Source organism: Rhincodon typus, chromosome 2 (assembly GCF_021869965.1).
Source record: "Rhincodon typus isolate 14 chromosome 2, sRhiTyp1.1, whole genome shotgun sequence".
Taxonomy (NCBI): Eukaryota; Metazoa; Chordata; class Chondrichthyes; order Orectolobiformes; family Rhincodontidae; genus Rhincodon; species Rhincodon typus.
Genome location: NC_063333.1, coordinates 3713168 through 3730388, shown reverse-complemented (window position 1 = coordinate 3730388; position 17221 = coordinate 3713168). Strand labels below are relative to the sequence as shown.

The window sequence follows — 17221 nt, the reverse complement described above, 5'->3', positions numbered from 1 at the left end:
CATCTCTTTACCCCTAACCACACACACCAGGCCCTGTCATCACATAGACTGCTGAACAATCCATTGATAAACAACTGACTGCCAGCTACTCTCAGTCTCCATTAGCAGCTATTCATTCTCCTCGGCTGACTTTTATCTATTCCTTTGTCTGCCAACTGTGTTTCATTGCCTCTGGGCTCCATCTCCACCTATCCTTTACTCTTTATTCCCGCTTCCTCCCAGCTCCTCTCACCAGCCTTTTCCCAGCTAGTTAGTTCTGAAGAAGGGACACTGGACCTTAAAAATGTTAACTCTGCTTTCACTCCACTGATACTGCCAGACCTGAGATTTTCCAGGTATTTTTGATTTTGTTTCCATTAGTAAGACTGCTGGTTTTCACCCAACTCTGTGGAGCCAGGTTTATCTGCTACTAAAAGCCTCATTTGCTTTGTTACCTTTTACACTTGACGATTCCAATGCACTCACTGAGCATCCCATCTTTCTCCTTCATAAACATAAGGCATCTGAAAATCTGATGTCCATATTCAGTCTCTCTCCAACTTCCACTCACTCATCAGTGTTCTCTCTCATTTGAAAATGTTAACAGCATTAATTTCAAAATTCTCATCCTTTGTTTTTAAATCCCTTTGTGGACTCCACCCTCCCTAGAATTCTCAGCATCTGCACTTCTCCAATACTTGCCGCTTGTACATCCCTGCTTTAAACCTTGCACTATTCGTGGCTGTAACTTCCGCTGCTAAGGTCCTAAACTCTGCAGTTCCATCTGTAAACATCTCTACCTCTCTATCACTTTCTTTCTCCTTTAAGAATTTTCTTCTGACCCTATGATTTTTGATCAAGCTTTTGATCGTAGAATCCCTACAGTGCAGATGGAGCTTTTTGGCCCATCAAGTCTGCATCAAACTTCTGGACAGCATCCCACCCAGACCCAACCCTATCCCTGTAACCCTGAATTTAGCATGGCCAACCCACATCACTTGCACATTTTTTGGACTATCAGAGGAAACCGGAGCAACCAGCAGAAACTCGTGCAGACTCCCAGCAGACAGTCAACTGATGTTGGAATCAAACCCAGGTCCCTGGTGCTGTGAGGCAGCAGTGTTAACCACTGGTCCACCACCATCTGACCAAACATCTCCCATCTATGACAATCAAATGTTGATATAACTTCTGTGTATTGCCTTGGGACACTTCACTGCAATGAAGGACTTATAGATGTGTAGGTTGTTATGGATGAATAGCTTAGTCCTGTTTCTATGTTCCCGTAAGAAAGCAAAATTTTAAAGCACCTTCATTAAAGATCTAATCTTCACCATTCAACTTGAATTTGTTTGTATTCAGTAGGTCTACCCCCATGGAATCTCAAGGAGTTATTAACATTCCAAATCTCTTAATGGTGGTAGTCTGACAATTCTTGAGCACTGTTATCATATGGTCCTCTTACAAACAGATTATCTGAAGAGATTAACATAATGAAAGTTGTTGCCCACAGACATCCTTGGAAAATAAAAGGCTTGTCCCACCTTTTTGCTTAGGTACGCTATTACAACAAAGAACCATACATGAAGATTCAGTGAAGAGCCCAGAAAACTTGCAGCGGTGAGTATAGGCGCAAGATGGACTAAACAAACAACAGAACTGGACTCAGTTGCAAAATTCTCTGCAGTTGAGTGTCGACTGTGGCTCACTGGGTTGAACACTTGCCTCTTAGTCAGAATTGTTTTTTTTTCATTCAGTCGTGGGACATGGATGTCTGAGCACTGAGCTGTTCTGCACTCACATGGCAAGTACTTTTGGGAGTACAGTTCTGGAGGAGCCATATTTTAAATACGACTTTAATAAACCAACAGCTGCTATCTTACATGAACTAGCAGATCTCGTGCCATTTTTCAGAGGGGAGTGGAAAGTGCCTCTCAACTCCTAGCCAATGTTTAAAAATGATTGTCTGGCCATTTACCTCTTGCTGTTTGTGGGACTGGGCTCTGCATGAATTGGATGCCAGATTTCGTTTATTCACTCTAGGACATGGGTGTCATTGGCTGGCCAGCACTTATTGCCATTCCCATTCCCTAGTTGTCTGTGAGATGGTGATGGTGAGCTGCCTTCTTGAACCGCTGCAGTCCATGTGCTTCAGGTTGACCCACAATGCCAGGATTTTATTCCAGCGACAGTGAAAGGATAGTGATATATTTCCAAGGCTGGATGGTGAGTTGGTTGGAGGGGTATTTGCAGGTGGTGGTGTTCCCATGTATCTGTTGCTCCTGACCACCTAGATGGAAGTGGTCATGAATTTGGAAGGTGCAGTCTTAGGATCTTTGGTGAATTTCTGCAAGGCATCTTATAGTATACACTTGCTATTGAGCATTGGTGGTGGAGGTAGTGGATGTTTGTGGACGTAGTGCCAATCACATGGGCTAATTTGAATTGGATGGTGTCAAACTTCTTGAGTGTTTTTGGAGCTGCACCCATCCAGACAAGTGGAGAGTATTCCATCAGACTCCTGACTTGTGCCTTGTAGATATTGGACAGGCTGTAAGGAATCGGATGATGAGTTACTTGCCGCAGTGTTGCTAGCGTCTGACCTGCTTTTGCAGTCAGTGTTTATATGGCAAGTCCAGTCAAGTTTCTAGTCAATGGCAGCCCCAAGGATGTTGATTATGATGGAAACACCATTAAATGCCAAGGGTTAGATTGTCTCTTCCTGGAGATGATCATAGATTTCATAGAATCCCTGCAGTATGGAAACAGGTCCTTCAGCCCAACAAGCCCACACTGACCGTTGGAGCATCCCACCCAGACCCATCCCCCTATAACCCACCTAATCTACACATCCCTGAACACTACGGGCAATTTAGCATGGCCAATCCACCTAGCCTGCACATCTTTTTGCACTGTGGGAGGAAACCGGAGCACTTGGAGGAAACCCACACAGACACGGGGAGAACGTGCAAACTCCACACAGACAGTCACCCGAGGGTGGAATCGAACCCGGGTCCCTGGCACTGAGGTAACAGTGCTAACTACTGAACCACTGTGCTGCAATCATTGCCTGGCATTTGTGTGGCACGAATATTATTAGCCACATGTCAGCCCAAGCCTGGATATTGTCCAGAACTTGTTGCATTTGAACACAGACTGCTTTTGTATCCGAGGCTCGAATGATGTGGAGCTTTTAGGCAATCCTCGGTGAACATCCCCACTTCTGACTTCGTGATGGAGGCCAGGTCATTGAAGCACTTGAAGATGGTTGGGCCTAGGACCACTGTATTGAGGAACTGCTGCAGAAATGTCCTTGAGCTTAACTGACTGATCTCCAACAACCATAGCCATCTTCCTACGTGCTAGGTATGACTCCAACCAGCAGAGAGTTTGCCCCCTGATTCCAGTTTTTCTTGGGCTCCTTGATTCCACACTTGGCCAAATGCAGCCTTGATGTCAAGGGTTGTCACTCTCAGCTCAGCTTTGGAATTGATTTTTGTCTATGTTTGAACCAAACTGCAATGAGGTGAGGAGCTGAAGATAGTTAGGCCTGAGGAACTCCTGCAGATGAGATAACTGACCTCCAACTACAACCATGAGTGTCCCTGGCAGAACCCAAATCGGACATCAGTGTGCATGTTAATGTTGAGAGGTGCTGCTTGATAGCTCTGACACCTTCCATTGCTTTATTGATGATCGTGAGTAAACTGGGATAGTAGTTGACTGGGATAGTAGGAACTGCAGATGCTGGAGCATCTGAGATAACAAGGTGTAGAGCTGGATGAACACAGCAGGCCGAGCAGGAAGGCTGACGTTCCCTGTAACCAATGGTGTTCCACGGAGATGCGTGCTGTATCCATTTTTGTCATTTATATAAATGATTTAGATGAGAATAAAGAGAGCATGGTTAGTAAGTTTGTGGGTAACACCAAGATTGATGATATAGTGAACAGTGGAAGAAGGTTACCTAAGATTACAAAGAGATCTTGATCAATTGAGTCAACAGGCTGAAGAGTGGCTGATGGAGTTTAATCTGGATAAATGTGAGGTTTTGCATTTTGGTAAAACAAAGACAAGACTTATACAATTAAAAGTTGGTTCTTGGGCATGTTGTAGAACAGAGACCTAAGGGTTCAGGTATATAATTCTTTGAAGTTTACACCACATATATGGTGGTTAACCAAGCTTTTAATATTCTTGCCCTCACTGCTCAGCCCTTTTGATACAGGAGTTATTTTGACGTGGTACAGGACTTTGGTGAGACCTCTTCTGGAGTAAAGAGTCCAGTTCTGGTCCCCCTTCACTCAACCTGAAATGTTAACTCTGATTTCTCTCCATAGATGCTGCCAGACCTGCTTAGCTTTTCCAGAAATTTCTATTTTTGTTTATTATTAACCTGGAGAGCGTTCAGAAGAGATTTACAGGATGTCGCTGGGAATGGAAGTTTAGAGTTCTAAGGAGAGGCTGAATAGGCTGGGACTTTTTCTTCCACTGGTGTGTAGAGGTTCAGAGATGACTTTGAGGTTTATAAAATAATCAGGGGGTATAGATCAGGTGAATGGCAGGTGCCATTTACATATGGTCGGGAATTTAAAGACTAATGGGTATATTTTTAGCATGAGAGTAGAAAGAGTTAAAAAAGACGTGGGTGCAATTTTTTTTTATACAGAGCAGTCGGTGTGTGGATGCAGGTACGGTTTAAATATCTTTTAAATATTGTAACAAGTACATGAATAAGAAATGTTCAGAGGGCCAAATGCAGGCAGGTGGCACTAGTTTATAGAATTATGGTCTGTATGAACTACTTGGACCATTGGGTTTGTTTCTGTGCTGTATGACCACATGACCGCAGAGCTTAGATCTGATCCACTGATTGTGAGATTGCTTAGCTCTATCACTTCCAGCTTATGCTGTTTGGTACAAGCTTGCTAGCTTCACCAGGTTGACAGCTCACTTTTAGGTATGGCTGGTGCTGCTTCTGCAATGCCCTCTTGCACTCTCCATTGAACCAGGGTTGATCCCCTGGATTGATGTTAGTGATTGAGTGGGGGATATACCGGTTCCAGATTGTGTTGGAGTACAACTCTGACTCTGTTGATGACTCTCATCACCTCATAGATGCCCAGTCTTGAGTTGCAAGATCTTTTCAAGGTCTGTCCTATTTAGCATGATGGAGAGTATGTTCAACATGAAGGTGGAACTTCATCTCCACAAGGACTATGCAGTGGGTTACTCTTAACAATTACAATTAACAATTACTCTCAACAATTTCTGGAAAAGCTAAGCAGGTGGGTAGATGCATCTGTAACCGGTGGATTGGTGATGAGGTTAAGTATGTTTTTCCCTCCTTCTGTTGGTTCCCTCACCACCTGCCACAGACCCAGTCCAACATCCTTATGACATGGCCAGTAATGCTGCTGGCCATGTAATACCACTGTTGATGGTAGACAAAGAAATCCCCCAGCCGGAGTACATTTTGCACCCTTGCCACCCTCAACGGTTCCTTCAATTGTTGCTCAACATGGAGTACTGATTCATCAACCGAGGGAGAATGGTATGTGATGACCAGCCGGAGGCTTCCTTACCCATGTTTAACCTGAAACCAAGAGACTTCGTGGGGTCTGGAGTCAGTTTTGAAGACTCCCAGATTAACTCCCTACCAACGCATACTACTGTACTGCTACATCTGCTGGGTGTGTGCTGGTGGGACTGGAACATGTCCAGGGTTGGTGGTGTCTGGAACATTGTCAGGTATGACTGTCAAACTGTTGCCTGACTAATCTGTGTGACAGCTCTCCAAATTGTGGCACTAGCCCCCAGATGTTAGTAAGGAGGACTTTGCAGGATTGACAGGGCTAATTTATATCAATGGCAAGATGCCATAACATGGTTATGTTGTGATGTGCTTCAGTATGTTGAGAAAGGTGCTATAAATGCAAATTTGGACCTTCAATTTCTTACTAAATGTAGCTGCTATTTTAGAAGAAAAAGCTTCAAATTGTTCATCCTACGTGATGGACTTTGAGCTATTTCCATAATGAATTTATATCCAACTGTCCCTGTTGCACATTTCTGCTGGATAAAGCGATAGCTATTAGAGTAGTCATAGAGTAATATGGCCCAAACTGGTCCATGTTGACCATGATGACCACTCAGTTAGTTAAATGTTTCCCAGCTTCACTTTTTGATGGTTCTGACTCAGACACAGAACAGAGTTCCTTTATAATTATGTTTAAAATCGGGAAGAACATCAGTGAACACTGGAAATGTGCTATCAAATCAGAGACTGGTGTCAAACTGTGATCTGTCCCTAACTGAAAGTTAGGTTTAAATTTCCAGTCTGAAACTGACTGTAGTTGTTGCAAAGTAACCACCACTTTAAAGGCTGGTGCTAACTCTTAAAATAGACCTGTTTGAAGTAAATTGTTCCAAGTCAATAGCAGATGGAGGAGTTCACAGGAACCTGCTAAACCTCACTTTTATAAGATTACAATAGACATTTAATCTCCAGATAAAGAAGGAGAGCCTTTCTACGAATTCCCTGTTTTATTGTGTCAGATACCAGAAGAAAGGAAAATACAATTAAAAATAATAGGAGTTATTGCAACACAGGAGGAGACCATCCTGCCCATCAGATGCTTCTATCCATAGTGTATAGTAAACAATGGTGCTAGTTTTTAATGGTATTGTGTCCTGTCCAGTCTGTCCCATGCTCTCAGACCCTGCTGGTGGTATTCAGACCTGGAGGCAGGCGGTGACCACACCCAGAAAAATGGTACTAAGCAACAAGAAAATGCCTGACAAGATCAGCAGCAGAGAGCAGTGGGTGAAGGACTCTGAAGTGAAGCCTTGAGGATTACTGAGAGGACAGGCCTGACCAGCACAGAAAACACGGGTACTGAGTGAAAGATACATGAATGATCCCAGATTTAAAACACACATGTTTTCAATCCTTTCAGAGCTTTGGAGATTGAAGAATTGAGGAAACAATACCTGGAATTTCCCATCAACCCTGCTGTCAACACCACAGGCAGCACAGAGCCCAGAAGTGTAGGAGGTGGACGCAGGATTGATTATTTGCTGTATCGGGAAGACACTGTTGCAAAAGAAGTGATTACTGTGAGTGTGACCTCTCTGTACCCTAATTCTCAGTTCCATTCAGCCAACACTCTTGTGCCCACTGACTTAGATGGGTTTAGCAATGCCTTAAAATTTGCATCCTTGTTCTTCTATCCCTCAGCAGCTTCGCTCCTCATTATCTTTGAAGCAACACTGCAAGCAGACAAGATCTCTGCACTCCCATTATTCTGGCTTCTTGTATTTCACATATTCAACATCCATTATTGGTGCTTGCGCCTCTAGCTATCCTGGTCTGAAATTTCCTCCCTGAATCTCTAACTTCCTTTCCTCCTGAAATATGCTCCATTAAAACCTCCATCTCAGACAAAAGGTTTGTCAGATGATATCTCATTAAATAACACTGAAATATTTTTGATGTTCCTGGGGATTTCATTGCACATCACAAATGCAAATTGTTTTTGTAGTACTGTTAATCAGTGACTCTTTGTCTTCAAAGCTAGTTTCTAGGATGATCAACACTTTTTTTCACTAGTTCTAAAACCATGTTTTTCAATGTTTGTACTTGTGCGGACCACACAAAGCTACTCTTTACAGCACTTTCCTGCAGCTGAATGGCTTTAACTGTTAACTGGGTCAACCAAATAATACTGTGCCCACAAGAATGATGAGTAATTCACCTCCTAACTTTTTAAAGCCTTTATCTATGAGGCACATGAGGAATGTAACAGAAATTTCCGACTTGCCTGGTTGCCACCAGCATTCCACAAGACTATAAGACGCAGGAGCATGAGTAGACCTTTCAGTCCATTGAATCTGCTCTGCCATTCAATGAGATTGCGGTTAACTTAATAATTATTAACTCAATTTATCTGCCATATATCAGTAACTCTTGAATTCCTTACTGATTTTTTTTAAAAAGTCCATCTGAGTGATGAATATACTTGATAACAAGCCTCAACGGCCCTTTGCAGTAAAGATTTCCCACAAATTGACTATCCTCTGAAAGAAAACAATTATCCTTCTCTGTCTTAAATGTGCGATCCCTTACTCTGAAATAATGACCTTTGGCCCTAAACTATCCTACAAGGGGAAACCAGTTTCTGCGTCCTAATAATCTTATATTTCAATAAGGACTCCTCGCATTCTTCTAAACTTCAATGAGTACAAGCCAAACCTACTCAACTTCTCATAAGAAAATCCCTTCATACTTTAAATCAACCAAGAGCACCTTCTCTGGACTGCCTCGAATTCCAGTATATCTTTCCCTAGATAAGGGGCCCAAAACTGTTCACAGTTTTCCAGCTGTGGGTCTGACTAATGCATTGTATAGTTTTAACAAGATGTCCCTTATTTAATACTCGATTCCCACAAGACCATAACATACAAGAGCAGAATTAGGCTATTCAGCCCATTGAGTCTGTTCCACAATTTGTTTCTCAATCTTATTATCCTACCTTCTCTCTGAAATCCTTGATCCTGTTACTTACCAAGAACCTATCCATGTCTGTGTCTTAAATGCACTCAATGACTTGACCTCCACAGCTTTTTGCAGCAATGAGTTCCACAAATTAACAACCCTCTGAAGAAATTCCCCCTCCACTCAGTTCTCAAGGGTCATCCCTTCAGTTTAAGGCTGTGCCCTTGGGCCCTAGTCTCTCCTACTAGTGGAAACATCTTCTCTACATCCGCTGTATCCAGGCTTCTCAGTATTCTGTAAGTTTTAATCATAACACTCCTCATCCTTCTGAACTCCATAGAATGCAGACCCAGAGTCCTCAACCACTCCATGTGATGTGCTGTTCATCCCAAGGATCATTCTTGTAAACTTCCTCCGGACCCCCTCCAATGCCAGCATGTCCTTCCTTGGATATGGGGTTCATGATATTCCAAATGTAGTCTGACCACAGCCTCATACAATCTCAGCAGTACATCACTGCATTTTTTTTCCAAGGTGTCTTGAAATGAATGTTAAGATTGCATATGCTGCCTTAACTGCAAAGTGAACCTACATGTTAACCTTGAGAGAGTAGTGAACTATAACTGTTAAGTCCCTTAAAGCCTTGGATTTCCGAAGCCTTTTCCTGTTTAGAAAATAGTCTACCATTTTCTTCCTACCAAAATGCATGAGTTCACGCTTTCCCAAATTATATTCCATCTGCCACTTCTTTGCTCACTTGCCTAGTCTGTCCAAGTTCTTCTGTAGCCTTCCTGCATCCTCAACACTACTTGTCTCTCCACCGACCTTTGTACCATCTGCAAACTTAGCAACAATGCTGTCTGTTCCTTTGTCCAGATTGTTAATGTGTAATATGAATCGCTGTGATCCCAATTCTGATTCCTGCTAGGAACTCCACTCATCACCAGCTGCCATCCTGCAAAAGATACCTTAATCCCCTCTCTCTGCTTCCTGCCAGTCAGCAAATCTTCTCTCTGTGCTAGTCCTTTCCCCCAATATCATGGGCTGTTGTCTTATTTAGCAGCTCCAAATAGATCATGTCCACTGGCTGTCTTTATGTCTATGTTTAACTTGGTCGTTGCCTCAAAGAATTCTAACAGATTGGGCAGGCGTGACCTCCCCTTGATGAAATAAAAACCAACAGAACTGCAGATGTTATGAATAAGAGACAAAAATAGAAATTGTTGGAGAAGTTCAGCAAGTCTGGCAGCTTCTGGAGAAAAATCAAAGGTAACATTTTGGGTTGAGTGACCCTTCCTCAGAACTGAAGAAGGCCCCTCAATGCATCTCAGCTATCTCTTCCAGAAGTATGGGGTGTAGTCCATCTGGTCCAGGTGATTTATACACCATGAGACTTTTCAGCTTCCTCAGCATCTTCTCCTTAGTAATTGTCACTACACTCCCCTCTGCATCTCTTGAAGTTCTGGTATGCAGCTGGTTTGGTCCACTGTGAAAACAGATGCAAAGTACTTATTCAGTTTCTCCGCCATTTCTTCATTCCCCACATACTTCTCCAGCCTGATTTTCTAGTAGTCCCATGTCCACCCTTGCCTCTTTCTGACGTTTTAGAGTCATAGAGCTGTACGGTATGGAAACAGAACCTTTGGTCCAACTCGTCCATGCCGACCAGATACCCTAAATAAATCTAGTCCCGTTCGCCAGCATTTGGCCCATATCCCTCTAAACCCTTCCTGTTCATATACCCTTCAAATGTAATTGTGCCAGCCTCCACCACTTCCTTTGGTGGCTCCTACATGCACCACCCTCTGCAGGAAAGATTTACACTTTAGGTCCCTTTTAAATCATTCCTCTCTGACCTTTAAACCTATGCCCTCTAGTTTTGGATTCCCCTACCCTGGGGAAAAGACCTTGGCTATTCACCCTATTTATGCCCCTCATGATTTTAAAAACTTCTATAAGGTCATCCCTCACTGTCTGACGCTGTAGGGAAAATAGCCCCAGCCTATTCAGCCTCTCCCTATATCTGAAACCCTCCAACCCTGGCAATATCCTTGTAAATGTTTTCTGAACCCTTTCAAGTTTCACAACATCTTTCCTATAGCAGAGAGACCAGAACTGAATGCAGTACTCCAAAAATCCCTAACCAATGTCCTGTACAGTTGCAACATGACCTCCCAACTCCTGTACTCAATGCACTGACCAATAAAGGCAATTTTAAATTTTTTTTAACTCTTGCAATTTTCTTTTATACTAGCTAGCGTAGCCTCATTTTTTTTATCTTCTGCCTTCATCTTATTGCTTTTTTGTTCATTCTCCTGGTTTTAAAGGTATCTCAATTCTCTGGCTTCCCACTAATCTCCACCACATTTGTATGTTGTTTTTTATTGTGGTCTCTGATATCCCTTTTGTCAGCCATAGTTGACTTGTCCTCCCTTTGTATGTTTATTCTCCTTGGATGAATTTCTGCTGTGCCTCCTAAAGTACCCCAGAAACTCTTGCTGTAACTGCTCCCTTGTCTTCCCTACTAAGTTCCCTTTCCAACCAGCTCTGGCCTCTTTTTGATATTTTATAGTTACCTTTACCCAATTGGTATTACATTACATTCAATTCCAGCTTCTCCCCCTCCAAACTGCAAGGTGAATCCCTATCCTGTTACTGTCACTGCTCCCTTGGGGTTCCTTTACCTTCAGCTCCCTGATGAAGTCTATCTCATTACACATCCAGAATTGACTGTTTCCTATTGGGCTCTACCACAAGCTGCTTCAAAAAGCCATTTCATAGACATTTTACAAATTCCTTCTCTTGAGATCTGCTACGAAAGTCCCTCAACTCGACCCACAAAGATTCTCTACGCCTTCTGACTCTATATCACTTATTGTTATCAATTTAACTTCCTTTCTTACGCGCAAGGCAATCCCGCCCCCTATGCTCATCTGCCTGTCTGTCCCATAGTATGCATAATCCTTGGATGTTTCGTTCCCAGTCTGGATCCCCTTTCAGCCATGTCTCTGTGATACCCACAACATTGTACCTGCCAATTTCAATTGTGGAATAAACTCATTACCTTGTTTCGTATACTGCAGTAAAGCATTTGATAAGGTTCCCCATGGTAGGCTATTGCAGAAAATACAGAGGCATGGGAGTGAGGGTGATTTAGCGGTTTGGATCAGAAATTGGCTAGCTGTAAGAAGACAGAGGGTGGTGGTTGATGGGAAATGTTCATCCTGGAGTTCAGTTACTAGTGGTGTACCTCGGATCTGTTTTGGGGCCACTGCTGTTTGTCATTTTTATAAATGACCTGGATGACGGCGTAGAAGGATGGGTTAGTAAATTTGTGGATGACACCAAAGTCGGTGGAGTTGTGGATAGTGCGGAAGAATGTTGCAGGTTACAGAGGGACATAGATAAGCTGCAGAGCTGAGCTGAGAGGTGGCAAATGGAGTTTAATGCGGAAAAGTGAGAGGTGATTCACTTTGGAAGGAGTAACAGGAATACAGAGTACTGGGCTAATGGTAAGATTCTTGGTAGTGTGGATGAGCAGAGAGATCTCGGTGTTCATGTGCATAGATCACTGAAAGTTGCCACCCAGGTTGATAGCGTTGTTAAGAAGGCATACGGTATGTTAGGTTTTATTGGTAGAGGGATTGAGTTTCGGAACCATGAGGTCATGTTGCAGCTATACAAAACTCTGGTGCGGCCGCACTTGGAGTATTGCGTATAGTTCTGGTCACCGCATTATAGGAAGGATGTGGAAGCATTGGAAAGGGTGCAGAGGAGATTTACCAGGATGTTGCCTGGTATGGAGGGAAGGTCTTATGAGGAAAGGCTGAGGGACTTGAGGCTGTTTTCGTTAGAGAGAAGAAGGTTAAGAGGTGACTTAATAGAGACATACAAGATGATCAGAGGATTAGATAGGGTGGACAGTGGGAGCCTTTTTCCTCGGATGGTGATGGCTAGCACGAGGGGACATAGCTTTAAATTGAGGGGTGATAGATATAGGACAGAGGTCAGAGGTAGGTTCTTTACTCAGAGAGTAGTAAGGGCATGGAATGCCCTGCCTGCAAAAGTAGTAGACTCGCCAACTTTAAGGGCATTTAAATTGTCATTGGATAAACATATGGATGATAATGGAATAGTTTAGGTTAGATGGGCTTCAGATTGGTTTCACAGGTCGGCGCAACATCGAGGGCCGAAGGGCCTGTAGTGTGCTGTTATGTTCTATGTTCTATTTTTGAACAGTAAAGGAATGATGAGCGGGCAGGTAAGTGGAGCTGAGTCGCAAAAAGATCAGCCATGATCATATTGAATGGCGGGGCAGGCTTGAGGGGCCAGATGGCCTACTCCTGCTCCTCGTCCTTATGTTCTTAAATACATAATTCTTTGAAGTTGATACATGTAGACAGGGTGGTTAAAAAAGCATTTAGCATGCTTGCCTCCATTGGTCAGATCTTTGAGTATAGGAGTTGGGATGTCATGTTGATTGTATAAGATGTTGGTGAGGCCTGTTCTCGAGTACTCTCTCGTTTTGGTCACCCTGTTATAGGATAGATATTAATAATAATAGAGGGTTCAGAAGAGACTTTCTGGGATGTTGCCAGGAATGGCAGGTTTGAGTTATAAGGAGCAGCTGGATAGGCTGAGACTTTTTTCATGGTAGCTTCTGTGGTTAAGAGATTGCCTTGCAGAGCTTTTAAAAATCATAAGGGGTATAAATAAGGTGAATGGCGGGTGTTCTTTCCCTGGGGTGGGGAATTTCAGAAGTAGGGGCATATTTTAAGATGAAAGGAGAAAAATTTTAAAGAAATGAGGGGCAACTCTTTTACACAATGGTTTGTGTGTGGAATGAACTTCCAAGGGAAGCGGTCGATAGGGGATTCTATGACAGCCTGATTCTCATAGTTGTCCCCTTATCTGCTGTATCTTAGGTTAGATTACTCCCTGTCTTATTACTTGTTCTAGAAACTTTAATAACTTTTGAGCTCTCCCCATCTTTTAACATTTTTCATAATTTTTCAACTGAATACCCCACCACCCCCACCACTCCCTGCCCCAATTATTTATTCCAAAACCCTATCCACAGCCATAGTTCTGTGATTTGCCAGGACCCGGGACCCAGCACGATTCAGGAGGAGCCTGTCCCGTTGAAACAGCCCATCCTTCCCCAGAAGTAGCTCCAACGTCCAATGGCGTCAAATCCATTTCTCCCACACCAATCTTTGAACCACATGTTTACCTCTTTAGTCATGTTGATCCTGTACTAATTTGCTCATGGCTTGGATAGTAATCTGTAGATTATTACCTTTTTTGGTGGTGTTTTCTAATTTAGCCCAATAGCTGCTCATATTCTCTCAGCAGAACCTCATTCTCTTTCCACCTATATCGTTGATACCAACGTGGACCAGTGCAACTGAACGTATCCCTTCCCACTCTTGATTCCTCTGCAACTCAGATGAGATATCCTGAATTCCAGCACAGGCAGGCAACACAGCCTTCAGAACTCTCAATCCTGGCCACAGAACAGTGCCTGTTCACCTGAGTATACTATCCCCGATTACAACTACATTTCTCTTTTCTCTCCCCTCTTGAATGGTTCCCTTTACCACTGTGCTATGGTTAGTTTGCTAATCCTCCCTCCAGCCCACACTGGGAGCAAGAATCATTAAACCTGTTAGACAAGCTCAAGGGTTAAGGCTCCTTCAGCACTACCTTCTGAATCTCTCTACCTGCCTTGCTTGTAGTCACACCCTCCTGTCCCTGATCACTAACTGAATTCAAGGTAGTTAATCTAACGGATGTGACTGCCTGTCGAACAAAACACCCAGGTAACTCCTCCAGTCGCTGATGTGTCAAAGCTCAGACTTCAGGATGTCAACTCTGAGCTTGAGTTCCTCAAGCAACCAACGCTGGCTCCAGATGAGGTCACTATGAACCACAATGGGGTGCACCACTACCACATCATGCAGATACAACACATTCCCTAGCCTAGCATCTCTTATTTATTTACTTAAGATTTTAATTTGATATTTAAAAATTCCGACTGGTCTTTTAGTTTGTAGGCTGTAACTATTTCCTCTTTTGCCTTCAGTCTGAAAGTAGCCTATACTAGATAATCAAATTAGTAGCTGTCACCAACCAATGAACTTGCAGTTTACCTGTGTCGCTCTTTTGTACTGGGCCCCTGATTTGGGTAAAACTTGAAAGAACTGTGGATGCTGTAAATCAAACAAAAAATAGAGATTGCTAGAAAAGCTCAGCAGGTCTGGTAACATTTCTGGAGAGAAATCAGAGTTAACGTTTTGGATTGAGTGAACCATTTCTGAGGATGGGTCACTCAATCTGCAACACTAACTCCGATTTCTCTCCACAGATGCTACCAGACCTTCTGAGCTTTTCCAGCAATCTCTATTGTTCCCCTGACTCTCAGTTTCAATTTATCCTGTTTTTCCAAAAACTTCACAACCTATGAGCCAAAAAAGTAAACAAAAAGCACCCCTCTCCCCCTGCACCAAATTTCCACGCTGCCTCAAGTTCCCCAAGCTCAGGCTGAAATGACTTGCACATGTTAAGCTTCAACAGCAATCAACACCTATTGAGGACCTAATTCAGGCTTTAGATGATTGTGGGACAGTTATTCAATCAGCCAAGTTAGTTACCTTTATTAACTTTTCCACTAGACTACTGAAGTTTACACTTCTTCTAAAATCCATTTGAAAAAAAACAGCATTACATTTGTTTTCCTATTGCCTGCTGGTTTTTGCTGCTAGCTTTGTGATTTGTGCATGAGGATCCACAAATCTGTGCTGCAGCTTCCTGCAGCCTTTCTCCATTTAAATTCAGCTCTTCTACTCTTCCTGCCAAAGTAAGTTCCTTTTGATTTCCCACATTTTATTCTATCTGACAAGTTTCTGCCCACTCTTAAACTTATTTTCCCTCTGAATGCTGTTTCATCCTTGCTATTTCCTTTCCCTCAAAACTCAACACTATCCAGGACAAAACAGCTTGCTTGATCACATCATACCTATCACTTTAAGCATTCACATATCACAACTGGTGCACAGTGGCAGCAGTGTGTTCTGTATACGAGGAAGCACTGCAGAAACCTGCCAAGGGTCCTTCAACAGTGCTATCCAATCCCACAGCCTCTAGCAGCTAGGAGAACAGGGTAGCAGCACAAACACCACTTGCTGTGTTCCCCTTCAAGTCATGTATCTTGATTTGGAGCAGTTTGCCATTCCTTCACTGTCACTGGGTCAAAATCCAAAGCTGCCTGTTGTGGGTCCTCAACTACATTGGATGCAGCAGTTCAGAATTGTGATTCTTCATCACCTCTAGGTCAATTGCCGATGGGCAATCAGTTCTGGTTTTGGTGACGCTAACACCCCACGAATGTTTGTTTGTTTTTTTTCAAATCTATTTTGTTACCTACAATTCTGAATGAAGTATCCTGATTTGTTGACTGAGAGAAGTTAATCAAATTTAATGAGTTCTTTTCTCCCCTTGGCAGGAGCTGGAAGAATTCACCTTTATAACCCAGCTGGCTGGACTAACTGACCATCTTCCTATTGGAATGAGGCTGTTCATTTCCATGGTGCCAGAGGAAGATGATGCAAGTCATGGCGTTGATGATGGACTTTGACAAACCCACTGCAACCAAACGGATTTGGATAAGTGCCGGAAGCTTCAGAAAGTGAATAAGAGAAATAACTTAATTTTATTTTTAAAAAGAAACAGTAAATAAAACTTTAGAATTTCTCAATACTGATCAGAACAAAAAACGTGATATTGAGAATCTTCAGCTGCTCCAGATGAGCAACGTTGACAATGGACAGTGGGGCATATCCCAAAATAATACTTGGGATTGTATTTTCATCATGGTTGGGAAATGAGCAGGGCTTGTTTAGTGGCAATAGAACCTACCTGTGGCAGGAAACTGATTGAAGTCACAAATTTCAAGGGCATTGACCCTTAATTGATCTGGATACTAATTCCTTGCTCAATTGGAAACAGTGGGAGTGGGTCAGGTCAAGTGTGGGACTTGATTGAGGACTCCCATTGGAAGTTTAGTTGAAGTTTCTGTTTCTCTGAAAGGAGAAATCTGATGCCATATCTTTTGGCAGATGTAAGAAAGCGGCCACTGGAGAGCCAAATGCCTAACACGCAAAGCAGAGCTGACCTGAATCTAATTTTGGTGGCTGTGAAAGAGAAGAAAAGAGTGTTATGTGGAGGCCACTGTGCAGAGCACTGGTCTGTTTTTTTTCAACTGTGTCTGTAGAGGGTTTTCCTCTATTGCACTATATAAATGACACTTAAAGTTCTGGGACTCATTGCTGGTCTCTCAGAAGCAAATACAGTAACTGGTAGTGACACAGATAACTGGATGATCCACGGTGAGAGTAAAGGCTCTGGATACGTGGACTTGCCCCCACCTTGGTAAGTAACTAGTCCAGGCTGTGTCTTCCACTTATGTATTAATATTATTACTAGTTTCTCAGCTGCCCAAACTGCCCCTCTGCCCCCACCCCCCCAAAATCTCTCTCACATGCCCCTGAACCTAGGTCGTGGGCTGAGTTGAAATTTCCTGATGCAGAAGGCCAATTAACTTCTCCCATCAGTTGCTGTGAGCTGTTTCTTTTGAGCAATAAGTCAGAGACTTTATAATTTGTGAGCCAGTCACTCTGTCTACTGCAAGAAAGTACAAAGTACCTGAAGAAGAAACTTTGAAAAACAGGAACTTCAGCAAGCAAA

The 17221-nt window shown here is 43.0% G+C and overlaps 1 protein-coding gene across 5 annotated transcripts in view; it reads left to right on the top strand.

The window, feature by feature from the left end:
- smpd5 (sphingomyelin phosphodiesterase 5) overlaps nt 1-16394 on the top strand; it is a 33983-nt gene extending 17589 nt beyond the window's left edge. For 4 of the 5 annotated variants that reach the window (XM_048618389.1, XM_020514086.2, XM_048618383.1 and 1 more), the window contains exons 6-8: nt 1536-1599; nt 6939-7098; nt 15981-16394. In XM_048618389.1, the coding sequence (XP_048474346.1) occupies nt 1536-1599; nt 6939-7098; nt 15981-16112 (356 nt within the window). In that variant the 3' untranslated portion in view covers nt 16113-16394. Of the gene's footprint in view, nt 1-1535; nt 1600-6938; nt 7099-15980 lie in introns of those variants that run through there. The other variant, XM_048618400.1, reaches the window with a different exon arrangement.
- The last annotated feature ends 827 nt before the right edge of the window (nt 16395-17221 follow it).